This window comes from Perissodus microlepis, chromosome 8 (assembly GCF_051167445.1).
Source record: "Perissodus microlepis isolate ML-2025 ecotype Zambia chromosome 8, ASM5116744v1, whole genome shotgun sequence".
NCBI lineage: Eukaryota > Metazoa > Chordata > Actinopteri > Cichliformes > Cichlidae > Perissodus > Perissodus microlepis.
In genome coordinates this window covers 26,261,626-26,281,500 of record NC_140468.1, presented here as the reverse complement: position 1 = coordinate 26,281,500, position 19,875 = coordinate 26,261,626, and the positions used below count along the sequence as shown (strand labels likewise).

At 40.3% G+C, this 19,875-nt stretch overlaps 3 protein-coding genes across 6 annotated transcripts in view; 2 read left to right on the top strand and 1 right to left on the bottom strand.

Annotated features, from left to right (window-relative positions):
- Positions 1-4,076, bottom strand: part of caskin2a (CASK interacting protein 2a) — a 53,197-nt gene extending 49,121 nt beyond the window's left edge. For all 3 annotated transcript variants that reach the window (XM_084938438.1, XM_084938439.1, XM_084938440.1), the window contains exons 1-2: positions 4,003-4,076; positions 723-1,180 (exon numbers count right to left, since the gene is read on the bottom strand). In XM_084938438.1, coding sequence (XP_084794564.1) covers positions 723-816 — 94 coding nt within the window. In that variant the 5' untranslated portion in view covers positions 817-1,180; positions 4,003-4,076. The remainder of the gene's footprint in view (positions 1-722; positions 1,181-4,002) is intronic.
- Positions 4,077-7,342: 3,266 nt separating this feature from the next.
- On the top strand, positions 7,343-10,848 carry mettl9 (methyltransferase 9, His-X-His N1-histidine). 2 transcript variants are annotated; one of them, XM_084938436.1, is made up of 6 exons: positions 7,343-7,484; positions 7,664-7,819; positions 8,834-9,024; positions 9,095-9,304; positions 9,415-9,599; positions 9,690-10,848. In XM_084938436.1, exons 2-6 carry the CDS (start codon positions 7,730-7,732, stop codon positions 9,914-9,916), a joined length of 903 nt encoding a protein of 300 aa, XP_084794562.1. In that variant the 5' UTR covers positions 7,343-7,484; positions 7,664-7,729; the 3' UTR covers positions 9,917-10,848. The 2 variants fall into 2 exon arrangements, with proteins under 2 accessions (XP_084794562.1, XP_084794561.1); XM_084938435.1 differs by having other exon boundaries at positions 7,343-7,819.
- Positions 10,849-11,963: 1,115 nt separating this feature from the next.
- LOC146382113 (ER lumen protein-retaining receptor 2) lies at positions 11,964-19,116 on the top strand. Its single transcript, XM_084938434.1, has 5 exons — positions 11,964-12,242; positions 14,201-14,301; positions 14,533-14,691; positions 16,743-16,995; positions 17,861-19,116. Exons 1-5 carry the CDS (start codon positions 12,152-12,154, stop codon positions 17,893-17,895), a joined length of 639 nt encoding a protein of 212 aa, XP_084794560.1. The 5' UTR covers positions 11,964-12,151; the 3' UTR covers positions 17,896-19,116.
- The last annotated feature ends 759 nt before the right edge of the window (positions 19,117-19,875 follow it).

Here is a 19,875-nt window from a genome sequence, read left to right as displayed (position 1 = left end):
GCTGCACTGCCTCAGCCAGTCTAACAGTCGCTGGTTTTTCATGAACAGAAATACACACCAGCACAAAGACAGACAATATCACTTTTAATATTCTCTACAAAGCAATGCTCGCTGCCTGTGTAGTGTGGAAAGTGTATAACAGGCTTTTTCCTGACAGCCACAGCTTTGTTCCCAGCACTCGTCACTGAACAGCCAACCATCCTGATGAAAGCCCAGAGCAGATAACGCCATGAACAGAGGCAGCTTCAGCTTCACAGTCTGTTTGGCCTCTACTTTCCCCAGACGTGGATAAGGGAGAACCCTGTCATTTAAAACAATGCAACTATAAAGAGAGCTTGCTTGTCGGCCAATTCAAATCTAAGCAGATAAGACTCAAAAAAAGCCCCGTAAACCCCACAAAGCAAGAGGCAGGAGCTGCTGGGGTCTGCATTTAGGAGATTAGCTCGTGTTGTGCCGCAGTTTGAATCCACTTAGTTTCAAATTGTCCCCAAACTAAATGCCAGAGGGAGGGCCACGCTTTGTGGTCTGCTGCTGAACTTGATCCTGTGATTATCACAAAGAGACTCCACTTGGTTTAGTAAGCAACAACACTGATGGCAGGAACTCTGCCATTGCTATCTCAGTTGGATTTCACAGTGTAAACAATATATATTCCCAGGCCCTGAGCAAAGAACAAACACAATAGTCATACAAAAGCAATCCCCCACCCTTTCCATACTTACTGCTTTTATTGCACTTGACTTTAGAGAGAAGCTTGTGAGCCAGCAGGAGATCTCCACTCTTCACGGCCACCAGCAGATCCTGTTCTTTTCCCATGATTACAGACCTAACCACAGACACACAAACTGATCGCAGGCAGCCGCCAAGGCTTTTTTTTTCTTGTCTTTTCAGCTACAGGTAGCTGCTAAATCCCAGCAATGAGGTGAGGCGGGTGAATGCAGGGCTGAGCAGCATCTAGAGGGAACAGCGCATCAGGTCAGGTGGTCAAGGACGTCTTCTTCCTCTTGTCACTAATGTTTATTTCCATTATCTCTGATCACTGTTTGGCTTCCTGATGATGACCTTGATTTAAAGTTACAGTAAGCTCTGTAGCAGTTTTACTTGCTCGCAGGACTGAGCGTAATGTTCACAGTCTGTTTTTGACAAACTGGAAGCAGCTGGAACCCAACCTGCCATGACACTGCCAAGTAGAAGCAAAGGAAAGAAAGAACAGAATGAAATCACTTTGAGTTCACGGTAACTTAAAAAAAAATACAGCCAGTGAAAAGAGCATTACCACACAGTCCAAAAAAATGCACCGTTTCATATTAAAAACGGTCAATTATCAACAGCTTTCTGACATTGTTCTGTAGAAACCATCAGCAGTCGGGCCAATTCCCCCAGCCAGTAATACTGAACCACTGAAGAAGAGGATGAGCAGACTCGTATCATGGATGTTTTATAACACAGTTGTTTACGGTAGAGTATGCATTACATCTAAACAGACTGTCAAAGTCAAGCAGTGTCTTTACCAGAGTTATATCCATGTTTTTGTTTTCCACCTATTATCTATTTCCAGGTTGTAGATGCAGCATTCTGAGCAGAGAAGCCCAGACTTCTCTCTCCCCAGGTACCTGCTCCAGCTTCTATGGGGCCATGCTAGCTAAGAGACATAATCTTTTCCAGTCTAACCAGGTCTACCTCAGGGTCTCCTCCCAGTTCAACCTCAGGGTCTCCTCCCAGTTCAACATGCCTGAAACACCTTACCAAGCAAGGAGCCTAGGTCATGGGAGGGCTTGCTGTAGCTGGAGGCTGCTGTAGGTTTGTTAAAGGCTTGTTGGAGATGTAGGTTATTGTAGGTGGAGGGCTTGGCAAACCTTGTAGGGGGTGATGAACTCCACAGTAAACCAATCCAAGGCAAGGTGATGCATAGGAATCTTTTGAGTCATGCTTAAAGTTTTGCCTTTCATTACATGCGTGAATTAGGTAAAACTGGAAAACCAGCTATTCACCCCAAACAGCCAGTAATACAAGGATGAGTAGAACAGCTAGCTGGAAACGAGTTAAAGCAACATATTTTCCCAATTTAGCATGAGAACCTACCAACACTTACTTTTCTCCAAACCCTTTCCTCTCCTGTCTCTATAGAAATTCTGATCTGAACGATACAATCTGAGCTGCCCTCAAACAGCATCAGTAATATTGTCCTACTGCTCATCACATCAAGAGAGAATTCATGGTCTCTGGGAAATCTAGCTGATGGATTTTGTTCCCCTTAGTTGAAATATTATGACTTGTGTGAAAATGTATTTACCTCTTTGGAGACTATAAAAGTCCAGTGATGTGGCACAACAGATAAACATCAATGAAGACAAAAAAAAAAAGCGCTAAAAATGCTCAGCTTATACAGGTGCATCATGGTAAGTTAGTAAGCATTTTGTGAAACCTAATAAACAATGGCACCATTATTTGATATCCTTTAATATAAAACAATTATCAAGCTCTAATTGAAGAGGTTGTCTAATTCAACAGGCCAATAAAATGCAATCCCTTCCAAGAAATCAATAAGCGGATTTTCAGTAGTTAAATACAGTCAAGAATAAGCAAGTGACTTAAACTTGACCCAGCATTTGTTTGTTTTCTTTGATCCAGGAAGCCAGGTCCCTCTGGAGTGTGCAACTAATCTCCAACTCTTCCCGTGCAGCAACATGGTCTCCGTTCACTGATAACATCCCCCTGACCTTTAAGAGGAAGCATCTTTTCAGTGAAGCAATGCCAGGCATTCTGCCAGCTTATGTTATTGGGAGAAAAAGTTGTGTTTTTCTCTCTGAGAAAAAGCAGCAAGCAGAGCCACTTCAGAACCAATTTGTTCAAAAATCACAGATGTGTGGGCAAGTGCAGACTAGGGGGACACAAAGTTACCATACAATTGATCTCAGGGAAACATAGAGACGGCCTCCCTGGGTTTCTACACTTACCACTGAGGCAGATTAAACAGGGTTTTTCACAGAGTCAAACAGTGTCCAATTAGATTCTGTCTGTATGCAAAACAAAACAGTCTGAGTCCGGAGGAAGCTGTCTTGGATGAAATAGTGCTCTGCAGGCACGATCTCCACCTAGTTCAGCTATTCTGCTGCAGACTTCTAGGTGATGATGCAGCAGGGTAGCCCAGCAATAGATGCCAATGCATGTTTAGTACTGACACATGGTTTAAAACTAGCCATGCACCTCTACACGCAGAAACAACTGCACAGCCCATCACTAACATGAGCAATGCAGAATGTAAACAAGAAAGCCAAAATTGGCATGTTGGCCTAAAGTGGATAGAGAGCTTACTTCAGCAGGGTTACACTGTAGGTGATCGTGGATGACCAAAGTGATAAGTAACAAATCCTTGAGTTGCACTACACTGTACGAGAAATTCTTCAGTCTAATATAGTCTAATATACTACATGTATATGTTGTAGACCTAATTTTCTCTGCAATATTCAGCTCAATAGCGAGCAGACCAAACCTCTATTCTTCACTGGGACAATTTCATTTACATCCCACTGCAGCAAAAGGACAAATGCAATATACAAAAAATTGAGAACTTTATGAAATCAAAACATCGGCAATAGCATCACATCAACATCACAAATCTATAACACCCTCTTCCACCACCGTGAAGCACAGATGGATGGAAAAAGCCCTGAAAGTTGGTGATTTATGAAAACAAGGTCCTTGCCGACCAGGGAAATTTACTGGAAAACGCCAATAGCTCGTTCAAAGTTATCGTACATTTTCAGCTATTTGCCTGTAAGTGAAAAAAACATGATCATGCGACTTGTGGACGCATTTCATTGGGACTGCCGTCTGCTCTCATCGTTCAAATCTAGTTCGCCAAGTTACCAATCTCAACTATCAAGGTGTCCCAACTACCGTCCTTCCTACTATAATCCTGTCGTATTTCTATTAACCGAGTCCGTCTCTTTTTAGTCTGTTCACAATGAACAGGTTTAAAGAAGGGAAAAAGGTTCTCACCTGCTCAACTACGGCGGTGTAATAGGATAGCTCACAACCGAGCAAGAAGAGCGCTCAGGGTAGTGCGAGACGGACTTACAGCGTTAAGAGACCCGCGAACACTGACACAACTTCTGGTAGAAACTTTCAAAGTAAAGTTGCGCAACAAGTCTTGGATTCTTGCTTGTCAAACTTCCTTTGTTTTTTGCTTGTTTTCAATATCAGATGGCACAGAGTTATGTTCGGACCGGAAAATTCAACGTCAGTTTCTGACGCCACTGAGCAATAACCCTTAGATTGTCTGGCTTCCACTTTTATATGATTTTATTATGAAGGGAAAATTACACAACTCGATCTAGCGTCCTTCTTAGGTTTGGTTAACTTAACGGAGGTGAGTAACCAGTCTACTGTATGACCATCATATTGAAACAAAAGTTGTTGTTTTTTATTAATAATTATGAAAAATAAATATTATTACTATTATTACAAAGCAAAGTTCTCGCTATTAAGGAGCCATTTCCCCCATTTATATACTTTAATTGCTTATTTTAGCCATAGTTGTTTTTGTTTGTTTTGTTTTGTTTTTCTTGACGGATTTAAATTTGACTGTTTGTGTGATGGCAGTGTGAGTTAAATCCTCAGACCATTTTTAGTCAGTATTAAGTAAGTCTTGTTAGAAGCTTATTTCCCTCAGTGGACCCTGCTGGTGAGTAGAGTGAGCGAGAGCTAGCAGAGCGGTGATGTAGTAGCGACATCTGCTGATGAAACACTGCTCCATTACTCCTAGTCAAATCCAAGGCAGCGCGATTTTCTGTTACCTCGCGTTTACAGTCTTGTATAGAAGTCCATTTCGGCCATTAAAAAGAAAAACCAAAAAAGTTAGTCATGATTTATAGAAATTATCATGATTTGACTTGCATGTTAAAAGGATCAGCTAAAATGATCAGCGTTTTTAAAAATAAAACTATCATTATGAAATCACAAAGGTAAATGGTGAGAGTTTTGAAAAACTGAAAAGAAAATGAAGGTATGACAAATTGTTTAAAATTAAGAGGGGAAAATCTAAGTGATGAGACAGAACATGCAGATGGGAAGATAGAATGGCAAATTGTGAGATGAAAAGAGGAGCTAGAAAGTTATAAAGCATAAGGTCAAAATAAGACGAGAAAAATTATCACATAAGAAGTCAAAGGCATCAAGTGGTCTTCGGACAACAGGTTCGGTCAACCACGCCCACTTTTTCTCTGCTCATTAGCCTCCGGAAATAAATAGCTGTAGTAGTAGACTTTGAAATTCATTTACTTCTGTAGGTGCAGGTAACGCCTCATCTCTTCGCGCGCCGTCGGGGTATGTAACACATGCTGAGTTTTCAAAGTCCGTGGTCCGTGTAATTCCTTGGCATTCACTGCTGTAGAAATGTCTCCCAGAGAGCCTGTTGGTTGCGTTTGTCCATGTCGAGGAAAGGTGTGCACACTTCCCTTTCTGTTAATTTAAGTGTGACATTGTACTATACTTTAATGTTATATAGAATATAGTCTTTAATAAAAATTAAAATATAATATTTTTTCACAACAAAGAAGGCTTCCACTGCTACTTCTCTTGGGTTCTAGTTACATTTTTATTTATAACATTTTCGTTTTTATCTAAACGATATAAATGTAAATGAGTGACAGCTTCCAGCAGTTTTTAGCTTTGGAAAGGAGACATTTGAAGATCAAATTCAAAAAGGTTGCTTTTGAGCTTTGTATTTAAAAGCCCTGAGTGAATTCATCTGGGATATCTTTCACAAAGTCACTATTTGAACTATTCTTAGTGGAGTTTGTTTTTGTGCGCACGGACTTGTTAGGATTATCATGCAGTATTCCCTTTGGGAAAGAAACAGGCTAGAGATGAACAAACTCTTTATTTCCAAGGTCAGTCACTGGGAACCATGCAGACTGATTTGAGGAATGTGATTCATCTTGCTGGCTGTTCTAACCATGCAAAGCATGAAAAAGTTCTCTTGAGCAGTAAAACAGGACATGGTGCAGTTGTGTTTCAATTATTTGAAACCTAAAGTAAGAAAAACTAATTCAAACAATGTCTAGACAGACTTTTATACAGAATTCTGTGAGATGCTTCTCTCAGCAAAACAAATGAAATTAAAGCTTCTCACAACTTTGAGCCACTGCAGAAGAATGACAAACTGATGCTAAATGACCCAATTTTACATCGTTAGCATTTTAGAGGTAATCTGGTGAAGAGTGTTTTCTTGCAGAAATTTTTTTGCACATATTTTATGAATTATGACATGATGCCCAAGTTGATAAAATCAGTTAATCAAAGTTTCTCCACGGCTGTCTGTTACCCACAGCAAGACTTCTCGTGTATTGTATATTGCTGAAACTCTAATAGGGTTTGAGAAGCCACAAGAGGGAACGTGAGACTCATTTTAGTTCAGTGGATGAATTGTTGGCATTAAAGTTCTAATTCCAAAAAATTAAATTGTCCCATATTGCCTTAGATTCTTTCAGTGCCCCATTTTGCTTTTGCAGTCTTATCTGAAACTGAGGCTTTGCAACATTGCATTGTCTTCATATTTTGTATAATCAATGCCAACTAAAAAAAGACAGAAATAGCCACTGTGTTGTTGTGCATTTGATTTTGATCCAGAAGTAACTGTATTTGGACAAAATTGTGTACTATTTAGATGCCTGCTAGCTTGGTTGGAAAAATTCACATATTTGCTCATTGGTGCAACAGCCTTTATATCAGACCATAAACATGCTCCTGTTTATGGGTGGAGGGTGACTCTGTCAAAAGACTGCAGGACACCAGGAGTCTGTGGAAAACTGGCCCCGAGTTCCCTTGCTCTGACCTCCTTTAAACATTCCCATTTGAGACTGGTTTCTACTTTCAGGCTGTTGAATAAAATGCAGTGCATTTTCACATTTCTAGTCCTATAGTGCAGAAGCATATCCAGGGTTTGTTCATTGGTCAGCCATTTGTTAGCAAGTGAGCATGTTCTTGTTTCTTGGTCAGATCAAACCTTCCATCACGCCTGGCTGCTCAATGCCAAGACTACAGCAAACACTCGCTCAAAGCTTAAAAATTGAACTTCACTAACAGGTAATGTCATGTAGCGACCTCAATCTTTAAAATATTCACTTCCAATAAGCCGTGGTTTGGGGAGGAAACTACTGGGAAACTTTTACATATTGCAGGAAATGATTCACGGGCGCGTTAAATAAATGCTGAGTTTTAAATAATGAGGTGATAGGTGCTGGAAACGGGTTTTTTAGGTTTGGCACGTCTAATGGACACGCCTAAGCATAGGGTGGCGGTAAAGCGCGCATAAGCGGTTTAAACGCCTCCAATAAAGCCAAAAGAAGACAAAGCATTGACTTTTTGTTGTCATATTGGGCAGAGACCCTACAGATGGCACTGAATTGAATGTAATAAGCTGACAGTGGGATTAAGTACATGGTAACAGGCCTTGTTGAATCCTCCGCTTGCCCCCGCAGGTTAGTTTGCCGTCGTGTAACCGGACACATGCCTCTGCGTGCTGCTTTGCAAGTGGCTGCTGTTCGCCTCTTTAACACCATCTAATATTAACCACGGCACTCTGGCCACTTTGCCTCTTCTCTCTCGGTTTCTGTCATCTCTTCTGCTCAAGACTTGATTCATTATGTGTCCTCTGCAGCTGAGGACGTTGCTCTTTGTAGGGTGGGTCGTAGGTTACGTCGCCTTTCTGCTCTCAATCAAGAGGATGTGGACCGGGAAGTACATCCGAAATCCGGTTGTCCGCTCTCTCCTGGTGAACATGCTGAGCGACCTGGATACGATAGACGTTACAAAGGTAGGTTACCTGCGAATGGTCCTTGTCGCGACTGCGGGTGTTCTGTAAAGGGTAAAACGAGGCTTTGTGAAATACTGAAAAGTTGGGATCAATTGTGCAGATGTTGGACTAAAAAGTGATCGTTTGCCAAAGTGATTTCCGGCATTTGCCCAAAAATTATTGCCCGTATTTAAGCTGCTGATCTATAATATGTGAAAAGGATGTCAAAGAAGTTTCTCGTGGGTATGAGAGGGTAATTTTGAGCCACGAACTACATTCCTGTCACAATGTAGACATATGTGCGTTTTTGGCAAAGTGACTTTTATATATAGCGCTTATGTATCAGCTCAAAAGTGTCACTGACATCAAAAATGTCTGTTTTTGTTTTGTAAAGGGAGATCTGGCTATTTCAACACATACAACAGTTTTATAAAAATATGAACTGCATTGATTTAAAATGTAGGTACACTAACACAGTCATAAATATACTTGCAAAACGGGTCATTTCTTCATTTTATATACAACTTTTTCATAAATCTTGTTATGCCCAGCATATTCACCAGTATAGGCAAATGTATAAAATATACATTGAAAACATCAGAAATCACTTGGCACAACACCGGGGTTGTATCGGTGGATGACATGCAAGTGTTGCGCAATTATAAACGGGGCGAATAATATGGTTGTGGTGCTTGAAAGGAAAAAACTGACTGTTGATGATAATCTTACTGTAATGAACAATGTGCTTCAGAACATGCTGTATTCCTTCATTTAACATGCACAGGGCCCCCCACTTACTGCACATCTTGCAAATAAAATGTAGTGTAACACTACTTGAACAACAGTATCTCCAGCAAATCAGCCCAAAGCAAGGTTAGCATGTTCACTCAGCAGGGTTGGTGTTGAATGAGAACTCAGAATGTGTATGATGGTGACTTATCCTCAATGCTCACTTGATTGTATTCAGCAGCTGTATGTTTTCTGTACTTTTCAGCTGTGCCTTATTATTTCATATTTTCTCTAAAACTTGTTTAGTGGTACAGGTGCAACCCTGACCAACTGGAAGAATCACTGCAGCCACTGTTTATCCAAAACCAGCTGGATGCGGACACCAGGGCTTTTGTGGAACAGAGTGAAGAGAAGTCTACGTATCTCTTCACCCAAATCTATTATTCTCTCGTCTCAACTATCCTCAGCCCGCTGGTATCGCGTACCTCCATTAATGGGTGAGTTCTTTACACACTAGTCTTCCTTTCACCTGTAGTCCATCTTTGCCTGACTTGCGCTCCCTCTTAGGTTTCTGGGTCGCGGCTCTATGTTCGTGTTTTCCAAGAACCAGTTCCAGCAGCTGATGCGGATCGAGCCAGACTGGGTGGCTGACAGACTATTGGACCTCGGCGCGGGGGATGGTGGTATTACAAAGGTGATGGCACCACATTTCACGGAGGTCTATGTAACTGAAGTGTCATTGACCATGAAAAGGCGTCTCCGCAAGAAGAAATTCAAGTAAGTGTGGGATTTTTGTTTTGTTAAACTAAATGAAAGTTCTGGGTGATCTTGGATGACCTCTTGTAACTGAATGCTTATTTCTCCTGCTAAACTCCTGTTGATATCAGACTGCTGGGTATAGATGCGTGGCAGGAGACAGGCTTTAAGTACGACGTGATCAGCTGTTTGAACCTTCTCGACCGCTGCGACGATCCCCTGCATCTCCTGAAGGACATCCGACAATCACTGGTTCCAGGGACGGGAAGACTCATTGTGGCTGCTGTGATTCCTTTCCAACCTTGGCTAGAAATCGGTCAGTTGAAAATAAATGCTGCTTGTATGTTATGCTCAGTAACCATTTTCTGTCCAGATGAAGCAGCCTCTTTTTGTCTCTCTTCCCCAGGAGGGAGATGGGAGCGTCCCAGGGAATACATAAAAATTCAAGGCAAGACTTGGGAGGAGCAAGTAAACAGTCTTACAAATGAGGTTTTCCGAAAGGTGGGGTTTGAGGTGGAGTCCTTCACCCGATTGCCATACCTCTGCGAAGGGGACATAGCAAGAGATTACTACCTTCTTGATGATGCAGTTTTTGTTCTAAAGTCCTCAGATGATCAAGTGGCTGCTCCATGAGTACTACAAGCACAGAGCATGTAGTTATATTTTCATGAGCATTCTTGAATCGCAGTGTTTGACTTTTTAGAAGTGGCAAGTCGGGTGTGAAGCTCAGGTAACATAGTTTCAATGTTCACCAGCCATCTTGTTTAATGAGACCTCTACCCAAAAATCTGAAAGGCATTTGGCCTATAAGAAAATGCCACTAATGGACTCTGATGTCATAACTCTTACACAACCAACAAAACATGAGATTTTTTTTTTTTTGTCTGTTACCTGTGCTCACTGGAAGTATCATTCTGTATTGATGCAGAGGACTCTCTTGAGATGGTGTTTAACTGGACCCTTATTTTTCCCAACAAATTTTCTACCCAATATCAGACAGTGAAGATGGTGCAAGTGAAAGCAAGGCATTTAAACACCCATTTTGTAGCCAGTTCATTATAATTTTACAGTAACTTGAAGCAGAACTTTTCAAATGCCCCTTTTTAAAGTGAGCCCATGGAATTCCAGCTTCAATGACCACAAAAAGAATATTGTAGACTGTTCAAAGCTAGTTCTTTTCTTTCTTTTTCTTTCTTTTTTTTTTTTTTAATGAAAACCGATTCTTAAAGCTTTATCCTTTGACTTTGACAATAACGTCTAAATCTTTAATCCTTGATATAAAATACCTGTTGGTGCTAGTAGATGTAACTATGATATAAATGGACAAGGCCTTAGTTACCACATTGACTTGTAAACTACTGGTTTTACTATTCCAAGCAATGCTGTAGCAGCAAGCCCTGCATTTATGGCTGTTTATGAATTAAACTTTGTCTCTCAATGTTATGGCCTGAATCTATGCTACTCAAATGATGGTGCAGAATGAATTTTTTTTTTGGGGGGGGGGGAAATGTGCCACACGTAATGCAGTCTAAGTGTTTGTTCTAAATAAAATACACTTTTGAGCATTTCTTGGCTTCATTTTATTTTTGTCATGCTGCAGTGTGAAGTTCCTGTAAGATAATATTTGCCTCAAAGAAATTTGACAATCTGTACCTTCAACAAATTCAATACTAGTGTATCCCACTAGTGTATTTGCTCTTGTCTCAAAGGTTTTATACATATTTCAAAGATTGGCAAGTAGGCATTACTTGAATATTTTAAGGATTATCTTTGATTTGATGTATATTTAAGAAATGCATTTCTGCTCTTACTTGTTACCAGACTGCAACGTACTGCTTGCCATTAAGTCTCATTCATGTTGTACCTGTTTAAAGGGTTAGTCAGGGTTTGCAAGATGGAGCAGCGAAAGCACAATGAGCATATGGGGTCATATAATGGGGTGTTTATGTTTCACTAACAAGTTTTGGGGGACTTGGCAAGGACTGCCTAAAGTTGGTACGTGAGTATGGGCAGATGGCTGATTACAGGAACCACCTGAGAGTAAACCTCTGCTGCAGACGAAACAGGATTGCCTCTAAAAATCTGCAAATAAGCTCTTCAGTTTCTGGAATTAAATGTTTGGAGAGAACTTACTCCCAAATTGTGTAAATGTAGTTATACATTCTTCTCAATATGTATAAAGATACTTATTCTGTGTTGTAGCAATATGTAGAGTTAAATTCTGTTTCATAAGGAGAATTTAACTACACATCAGAATCATCTTTATTTGTGCAAACAAACAAGGAATTTGACTCCAGTAGGTGTAGCCAATAAATATGAAAAGATTAAAAAAAGAAAAATACAAGTTACAGAAAATCTTAAACTATGCAAAATATAACGAATTACAACTAGGCTATAAATAGGATGAACATAGTACCACCTGAATGAAACTGGATATTCCTTAAACTAAAATTTAACTCCAAGTATTTACACGTGTCTTAGTAAAGGATAGACGCTGATTTCCTGGTTCGTTTCCTTGACCATTGCAACTGGGAAAAGGGAAACTTGTATTTACTTTCTTTTTTCGTAGAACTTCAAGGCAACGTTTCCTCCAGCATAGTTTATGCAAATTACCAATCGCTCTGTCCTGATTGGCTGGGACCAAGAGCGTTTCCCGTCTTGCATTGGATACTGCGGTCTTGGCCACGTCCCCAAGCCACGTCGCGCTTGACTCGCCATTTTCCCATCTTCTGGACCCAGAAACCGTTTATTCTAACATCACAGTGTCATTCAGCGCTGTCGGATAAGAAAAAAAAAACGTTGCCGGAGACAGGCAGAGTTCTTCAGAGAATCTAGAATCGCCCTGCTACTTACCGCGTTCCTGCAAACATGAATATTTTCAGGCTAACCGGCGACCTCTCCCACTTAGCAGCTATCATCATCCTGCTGCTAAAAATATGGAAAACCAGGTCTTGTGCCGGTGAGTAGCCAAAGTCTTTAACTTAAGAGTTTAAGCTAACCTTAGTAGGTACAGCATGTGTCCTCTCGTGTAATTAGCAGTTTGAGGAGAAGTGAAAGATGTCCACCGTGGAACTTATCTGTAGTTAGTTGGAACTCATTAGCCAGCTTTTGGCTAATGTTAGCTAGCTGGCTAGTAGTCCTGTCCATTTCAGCGGTATGTTTTGTCATCAAGTAATGACAACCACTCCCGCGGCTGTCACTGTGCCTTTTAAGAATAGGACCCTGAAACTTGTTATGTGGTTCTGTCATCAGTTGTGCTACTAGCTTGTCTTGACAGTCCATTTGGCCCCAAACCAGCGTTAGATGGGGGACCTGAGGGCCACAGTACTTGATAGTTTGGCTTCGTCATTTCACCTGATTGACACTAAGCTAGTTCCACGTTTCAGCCTTACTGTTCCTGTGACTTGCTTTACTACAGCCTGGTATGACCTCTCTGACGTGGCAGCATCGAGTGCTCCCGAGTCTGCACATGCAAAGTCGGTGACTGGGTGAATGTTTTTGCTTGCAAGTCCAGCAGGTCTTTGAGGGAAAAGTTAATTGCTGCATTCTGTGAAACTTTGTTTTTCCTGTTATTGCTGTGGCCAAAGGGTAGGTTGCTATCACTGCAAGGGAGCCAGTCCTAGATTAAACCACACAATGGTGTGTGAGAGTGTAAAGGGGAACAAAACGAATAATTGACTTTGAAGTGCTAACAAGGTTTGGATCACCTGGTGTCCTTAGAGGACTGTTGAATTCATTAATGGGTTACAAACTGTGTAATTTGATTACAAGTTGAGCAAGCAAGTAAAGCAGTTGCATAATAGCCTGTGTTTTTTTTAATGTAGAGAAGTGCAAGTAAACCATTGCATTTAATTGACATTTATTAACAGATCATGAACCGCAAGCAATGCATTTTTTTTAAAGTACACACTCTAACATAAAGTCTTATTGCATGTGTCTTGATGCATGCTCAATCATCCAGGTAAAGAAATCCCAAAAAATCGATTATGTTCATGTGGTGCTAATTTCGGTCAATATGCAAATGTAGTGTTTGTAAGGTTAGGGAAACCTGCAGTCAGCTGAGACTGAAGAAGTCACTTGACAAAACGTTTCTCCCACTGAAAACACTACGTTTAGATGAACAGAATCAACTTTTTGGTATTGCATGTTTTTCAATTCATGTTGAATCTATAATTCACATGAGTTGTCTGTGTGTAGACCAGATTGGACATTTGGTGGATTAGTTCTGCCCCCCCAGACATCTCTGCCTTAGGCTTATTTGTTCCTGCAAATCAAAGTACTTCTGAGTGATTGCCTTCATCCCTTTCCATCCTAATGGGAGTGGTTGCTTTAACAATACTTAAAGAAGCAGAAATAAATTGAAATGACTCACAAACAGTGGACCAGTAAAGGTGATAAAACTTTCAAATGAAACTTGATAAAGGAGCCATAATTGAATAAAACAATACATGAATATCAGGAAGTACAAAACCTCAGATAACTACACAAGTTTTTAGTTTAGTTTTAAACAATTATGTTGTTGGAGCACACTTAATGGGAGTAGCAGAACATACAACGTTAGATTGTTCTAAGCAGCTTCACAATTTGTGTTTCCATGGGGGAATACCCTGGTGGCTTTCTCCAGAGCTCTGATTATGTACAACTTCAAAAACAAGCATTTAAAGTTTAAAATCAACTCACTGGAAGATTTCTGTTATTAGTGAGTAATAGTAGTGCAGCTATTTGAGCATGAATGAGGTGAAAAAACTCTTGGCCTTTATAGTATTAGATGATTTAAAAAAAACAGGTTTTGTCACATGGCAACATACCAGATACTTGTTCCAATTATATAATATCCTCTGCTCCTATACTAACTATATAATAGAGATTAAAACGTTATAATGTTAAGTTTAAAATACTTTGTGCTGTCTTTCACAGGTATTTCGGGAAAGAGTCAGATCTTGTTTGCCTTGGTGTTCACCACTCGATACCTTGACCTGCTCACATCGTTCATCTCTCTCTACAACACCACCATGAAGGTAAGATCCTGCCCCCTTCTCATCATCACATCCTGCAGCATTTTCCATCCAAGCAATGAACACAGTGTGGCCGTAACCAGTACACCAGGCCCAACATGTCAGTGTTTGCTAAACGATACAGCTGCCAAATAATTTGTGGTAGGCTTGTACGAGGTGTCCATGCTGCACAACTGCAAGTACCTCAGGCCATTAGGTCACGAGGGTCTTAATGCTTTCCCATTTATATTTCAGATCATCTACATCGGATGTTCATACGCCACTGTGTACCTGATCTACATGAAGTTCAAGGCAACTTATGATGGAAACCATGACACGTTCAGAGTGGAGTTCCTGGTCGTCCCTGTTGGTGGCCTGGCTTTCCTGGTTAACCATGACTTCTCTCCTCTGGAGGTCAGACATTCAAACACACAGCCAGGGCTGCTCTATGATAAAATAAAATTCATGACTATATTGTTAAATCTTGAAATGACTGTTATTAGACACAACTACTCAAAGACTCCAAAAAAGAATAGATAATGTAAAAAAAGAAGAAGCGAGGAGAAATTGGTATGCAAGTTATGGAAGACAAAAGAGGGCTGTCATCTAGATTGATTCCTACTATGACAGGCTCTCTGCAGCACCTATAAGCCAACTATCTAAGAGCAGTCGATCTTTCATGCTGCTTCTGTGTTGTCATAGTGCCATAGATGGTAGCGTCGAACTATTAAAAAAAAAAACCGCACAGCAGGTATGGGAATCCTCATGTGCTGAACAGCAACATGGTGCTTCAAGTAGAGCAGGGCAATATGTCCAAAAATATTTATCACGATATACATTTGAAAATTTGCAATAATGATATAACTGACACTAGACAAAATACTTTACAATTCCACAACTTTATTAGTGCAAAAAAACCCCATCAATGTATTTTCACTTAAACAAGCAGCTGTTTTATGTGAATTAAAGTTATATAAAAAATTAACAGTGCAAATGCAAATTCTTTGCTGACAGTTTAACCAAAAGGCATTTCCAGTGGAAATTGGCCGACATATCCTCAGCATAACCATGTATAATATCCACAAAACTTAAAAAGAGCTTATACACACACAATACGGTAATATTATGTTGAAGCACAGTACGTATCACTCCGCGAGGCTCCTGCCTACGATAGCCGTAATGCTCCGACAATCCATCAAGCAGTCCGGGTTCGTAGCTTAGCAAAGTTGTACTAAAACATTTGACAGATTTTCGAGCGCCGTGTACATAAAATCGTTTCGAGGTCAGTAAACACAACCAGAATTCATACATAAGGCCCATTGGATTATAAGGGGCACTGTTGACTTTCAGAAAAATCAAAGCATTGATTTCAAGTGTGCCGTATTTTCCAAAAAACACGGTAATAACGACGGCCCGCTAGCATGCGCTACCAAAAATAGTGCTTTGTTGTGTATCTGACGGACGAAAGCTAAACCAGTTCCACACCACTGAAGTTGCAGCATTTTTACAAACCAGTTCTGGTTCATCCGTTTCATTCAACGATTTGCTTTCGCCGCAATGCTTTTTCCGACGTGTGCGTATGAAAACAAAGGGACTGCGCATGCGCGTTTTACCCATATTCTATCGCGATATTTCATTTTTCTATTGTTGCCCAAAATTATACCGGTATTACCGTGAACAGTATGATATGGCCCAGCCCTAGCTTCAAGTTTCCATCATTGTGGTGGAGCTCTGTTTAAAACGTCTCAAAGGCAGCCGTGTTGGGTGCCGTTTATGGCTTGGAAAGTTTCTTGGCTTTAATTTAGCATTCAGAGTTACTGACATATTTCATAACTGGAAACAAATGTGCACTTTTCTACCTGATGTGGGTCGCTGTATGCTGCATTACCATCATTCACTAGGCTACGTTTTTTGCATCTTATACCACGGACATGGAGGAAACGGAGTATGCCTCCTTCAAAGCCTAGATCACGTGCATTATCCGTGACTGACATGTAGCCCAACTTAGGTCCAAACAAAGTTGTTTTCAAAATCTTTGGAAGAGAAAATCATAACTGAAACCAAAGTCTGAGGAATCACCCAGCACTTCATTCTATAGAGGGAACAGGATGCACATACATGTTAAACTCAGTCACGTGAGACAGCTGCCATGCAGCATGCATGCACCAGTGCAGACTTACTATGAAAAAAGGGTTATGTTTCAGTTTGATTTCTTTTACCGTGCTTCTGGCTGGTTTGTTTACATGTGCATGCTTTCTTTTTTCATGTATTTGCAACACACTGACTTGCAGAGATGAAGATCTCTGTGAGCTTGATTTTCAGTCCAGGAAAATCACTTTAACATTCGCCCTAGTACTCACAGTTATACCCGCCATTCAACGCTGGCAAACATGATAATATCTTTGTATGTAAATTTAAAACACACATCACTGCTGACACTCTGCCATCCATTTCCTCCACCTCAGATCCTGTGGACATTTTCTATCTACTTGGAGTCAGTGGCCATACTACCTCAGCTCTTCATGATCAGCAAGACGGGAGAAGCTGAGACCATCACCACCCACTACCTGTTCTTCCTGGGTCTGTACAGAGCTCTCTACCTCATCAACTGGATATGGAGGTTCTACTTTGAGGGGTTCTTTGATATGATTGCCATCGTTGCTGGAGTGGTGCAGACCATCCTCTACTGCGACTTCTTCTACTTGTATGTAACAAAAGGTGAGTGCTGCTGCATTTTTCATTTCATTTTTTAAATTAAATATATATTTGTTCAAACCAAAGTTGAAAATCTCTTTAATGGTAGCAGTGCAGATATGTTGTAATTTGTTTCAAGGACAAAGCAAACATGAGCACAAGATTAGATTCTCCAATCTGAACATTTTGTTTTTACTGTGTGTAGTGTTTTGTTTTTTTTCTTTGGGTTTTTTTTTTTTTTTTTTTTTCATGATTTGCAATCCTAAACTTTTAAGGTTTGTCCATAAATTGATGTCATTGAGTTCATAACTGTCTTGTTTACAAAAGAGTATCAGGAAGAGATGCATTGTCATATCAACTACTGCATCACTATAATGAAAAATTCAGAAACGCCCTCGATGCTTCATCATTTATTGAGTTTTTAATACGAGTTTAAGACGACTTCCTTTTTCTTTTCTCACTGGTGACATCACAAACAACACAACCAATGCAGTGGCCATAAACCAGGCTTTACACTCATGTTTCAGAGCACACTGGGCAGTACATATGTAGTCACTCCACCATCTTGTGGTAGAAACTGATGTTCATCAAAATCATAGGTCGACTTCAGCTGATGTCTCTTAAACACAGTGCATAGACATTTGGATATAAATAGCAGTGGCTTCTTCACTTTGATTGCTTTAAATAATTCAGGTATAATAAGTTCCCTTTAACTACACTGATGTTAAAACAAATGTTGATGAAATAAAGTTTTCATATAAGTTTTGATGTTCAAGTCTCAGGCAGCAAAAACACTAAACTGAAAAAAATCAATCCATCAGTGTGTCTTCTTGTGATGAATGCTCCCTGTCTAATATGTTTAACATAAATCTGTCCTGTCTGGTTTCAGTACTGAAAGGAAAGAAGCTGAGTCTGCCAGCCTAAGTGCCAAAGAAGAGTGTTTTGGCAGACTCAAGTCGGGCGATTGGAGGGGAGGAGGAGGGGCAGCAGACACCTCTGACAGCCCCATTCCCCCAATATCAGCAGTCACTTCCTCCTCTTCCCCTCCCACCAGTGTAAGATGCCTGAGACAGAGAGCTAGCAGGAGCCACTGGCTGATCCAGAATCAGTGGAATTGGAACACCTTCAGCAGCTGCTCCTTGGCCTGCAGATTTCTGTTTGATGCATCTTGCCTTAACTTTTTTTATTACTCTGTATAACGGAAGGGGAAAAAAAGCGAGAAATGTTTTCTACATAAAATGTGTACTCTGGAGATTCGACACATCGATGGAGCTCGGGAGATAAAATTGCCTGTGATTTGGCACTGTGTGATATAGAAGCAGACTTCTTGTGGTGGGATATTATTGAGCATTTTTAATAGTATTTGCAATCAAAATAAAATCTCTTTGTTCTTGTTTTTTTTTGTTTTTTTTTTCTAAATCTGACTGAGGAGGCTTGTATTGAATCCCATAACTTTGATTCTGCCGTTCTGTTTTTGGCCAGTATGCATTCCCATTTGTAATGACTGCTGCTCATGCCTTTTGGTGGAAAAAAAAATAGTAGATGCCATAAATTGTTCTTTTTCAAAATCAAAGCAACTCTGAAGGTAACTTTAGAATATATTTTGGTTCAAATGCTGTCAGAAATGATGGGCATTAGATCCTCAGTGTATTCTCCGCCATATGAAGCACGGTCCATATTAGGAGTAAACATAAACGAAAACAAACGTGTGAAGAAAGTCGGTGAACTCGCCGTTAATTGCTTTCGTTTAAAGTGACCGATGCCACCTGTAATTATACATCATTTCAGATGGTTCCTTTTATATGTTTGAAATGCATAAACTCACTGGTTATGTGCTGTGTGTGAAGTCCCACTGCAGAGGTCTTTTTTTTTTTTTTCTTTTAGCTGCAAATGTATTTATTTTTTAATCTTCCTGCTGGTTTCCAATAAACAGTCTGTAGAAAGTTCTACCTGTTGTGCATAATTTGACCCTAAGAAAGGAATCTCCCTATTGGATTTGGAAAGAGACTGCGGCAGTATCCTATGAAGTTATATTGGTTTCTGATAGAGTTTTCATGCTCCTCATTCTCAAGTTCTCTTTTTCATTTCTCACCAGAGCTCTTGCATGATATTACCACCACTAATAAAAGCTTTGTGGGAAACATTTGTCTTAGTACTGTGATTCCACTCAAGTTTTGCTCCTATGACGTTACACATGACGGTCAGATTTATTACTTTTTTTTAATCCGCTGATGCAGAAAGTCTAATAAGCTCATCACATTTTCATATATACTGGAATTTCCCTTTTTGGTGTCAGTATTCCACCCATGTTGGGGGGGCACACACCAGTGTACTCCTAGTATCCCAAGCCCTGATGAATGGGGAACTTTGCCTCAGGAAGTGCATCTGATATAAATTAAGCATGCAAATAATACAGAATGAGATTTCCATTCATACCAGATTAGTTAAGGCCCGGTTTAACAACGAGTGCTTTCACTGCTGGTCAAAACTGTGCTGCTGTTGGCAGAAGACAAAAGAAGGAAGGCATGCTAGGGGGCAGTGAGAGAGAAGGAAAGCAGTAGAGGTGAGAGGACGCATTTAAATGTAGAGACTATGACTGGTAAAGGCAGAGTGCTGGCTAATATCACAGAGTGAAGGAAGATACATATATGTGTCCAGGAGACTGGACACATATATCCTGGTATGCATTGTCTTGGTGAAAAATTCAAGGCCTTCCCTGAAAGAAACACCTGGATGAGAGCATAAGTTGCTCTAAAACCTGTATGTACTTATATTATAGGGTACATATGGAGACAACAGAGACAAGACATAAGTTTGCAGAGGAAACATATAAAGACAGACAACCATTCACACCTACAGCTAATTTAGAATTACCAAACAACCTAATGTGTTTGGACTGGAGAA

Excerpts from the sequence above, each read along its gene's own strand:
- mettl9 (XM_084938435.1), top strand. The coding sequence starts at position 7,649 with ATGTGTCCTCTGCAGCTGAGGACGTTGCTCTTTGTAGGGTGGGTCGTA. Across the intron at positions 9,025-9,094 it reads TCGCGTACCTCCATTAATGG|GTTTCTGGGTCGCGGCTCTA; the intron begins GTGAGTTCTTTA and ends GCTCCCTCTTAG. Across the intron at positions 9,305-9,414 it reads CTCCGCAAGAAGAAATTCAA|ACTGCTGGGTATAGATGCGT; the intron begins GTAAGTGTGGGA and ends TGTTGATATCAG.
- LOC146382113 (XM_084938434.1), top strand. The coding sequence starts at position 12,152 with ATGAATATTTTCAGGCTAACCGGCGACCTCTCCCACTTAGCAGCTATC. Across the intron at positions 14,302-14,532 it reads TCTACAACACCACCATGAAG|ATCATCTACATCGGATGTTC; the intron begins GTAAGATCCTGC and ends TTTATATTTCAG. Across the intron at positions 16,996-17,860 it reads CTACTTGTATGTAACAAAAG|TACTGAAAGGAAAGAAGCTG; the intron begins GTGAGTGCTGCT and ends GTCTGGTTTCAG.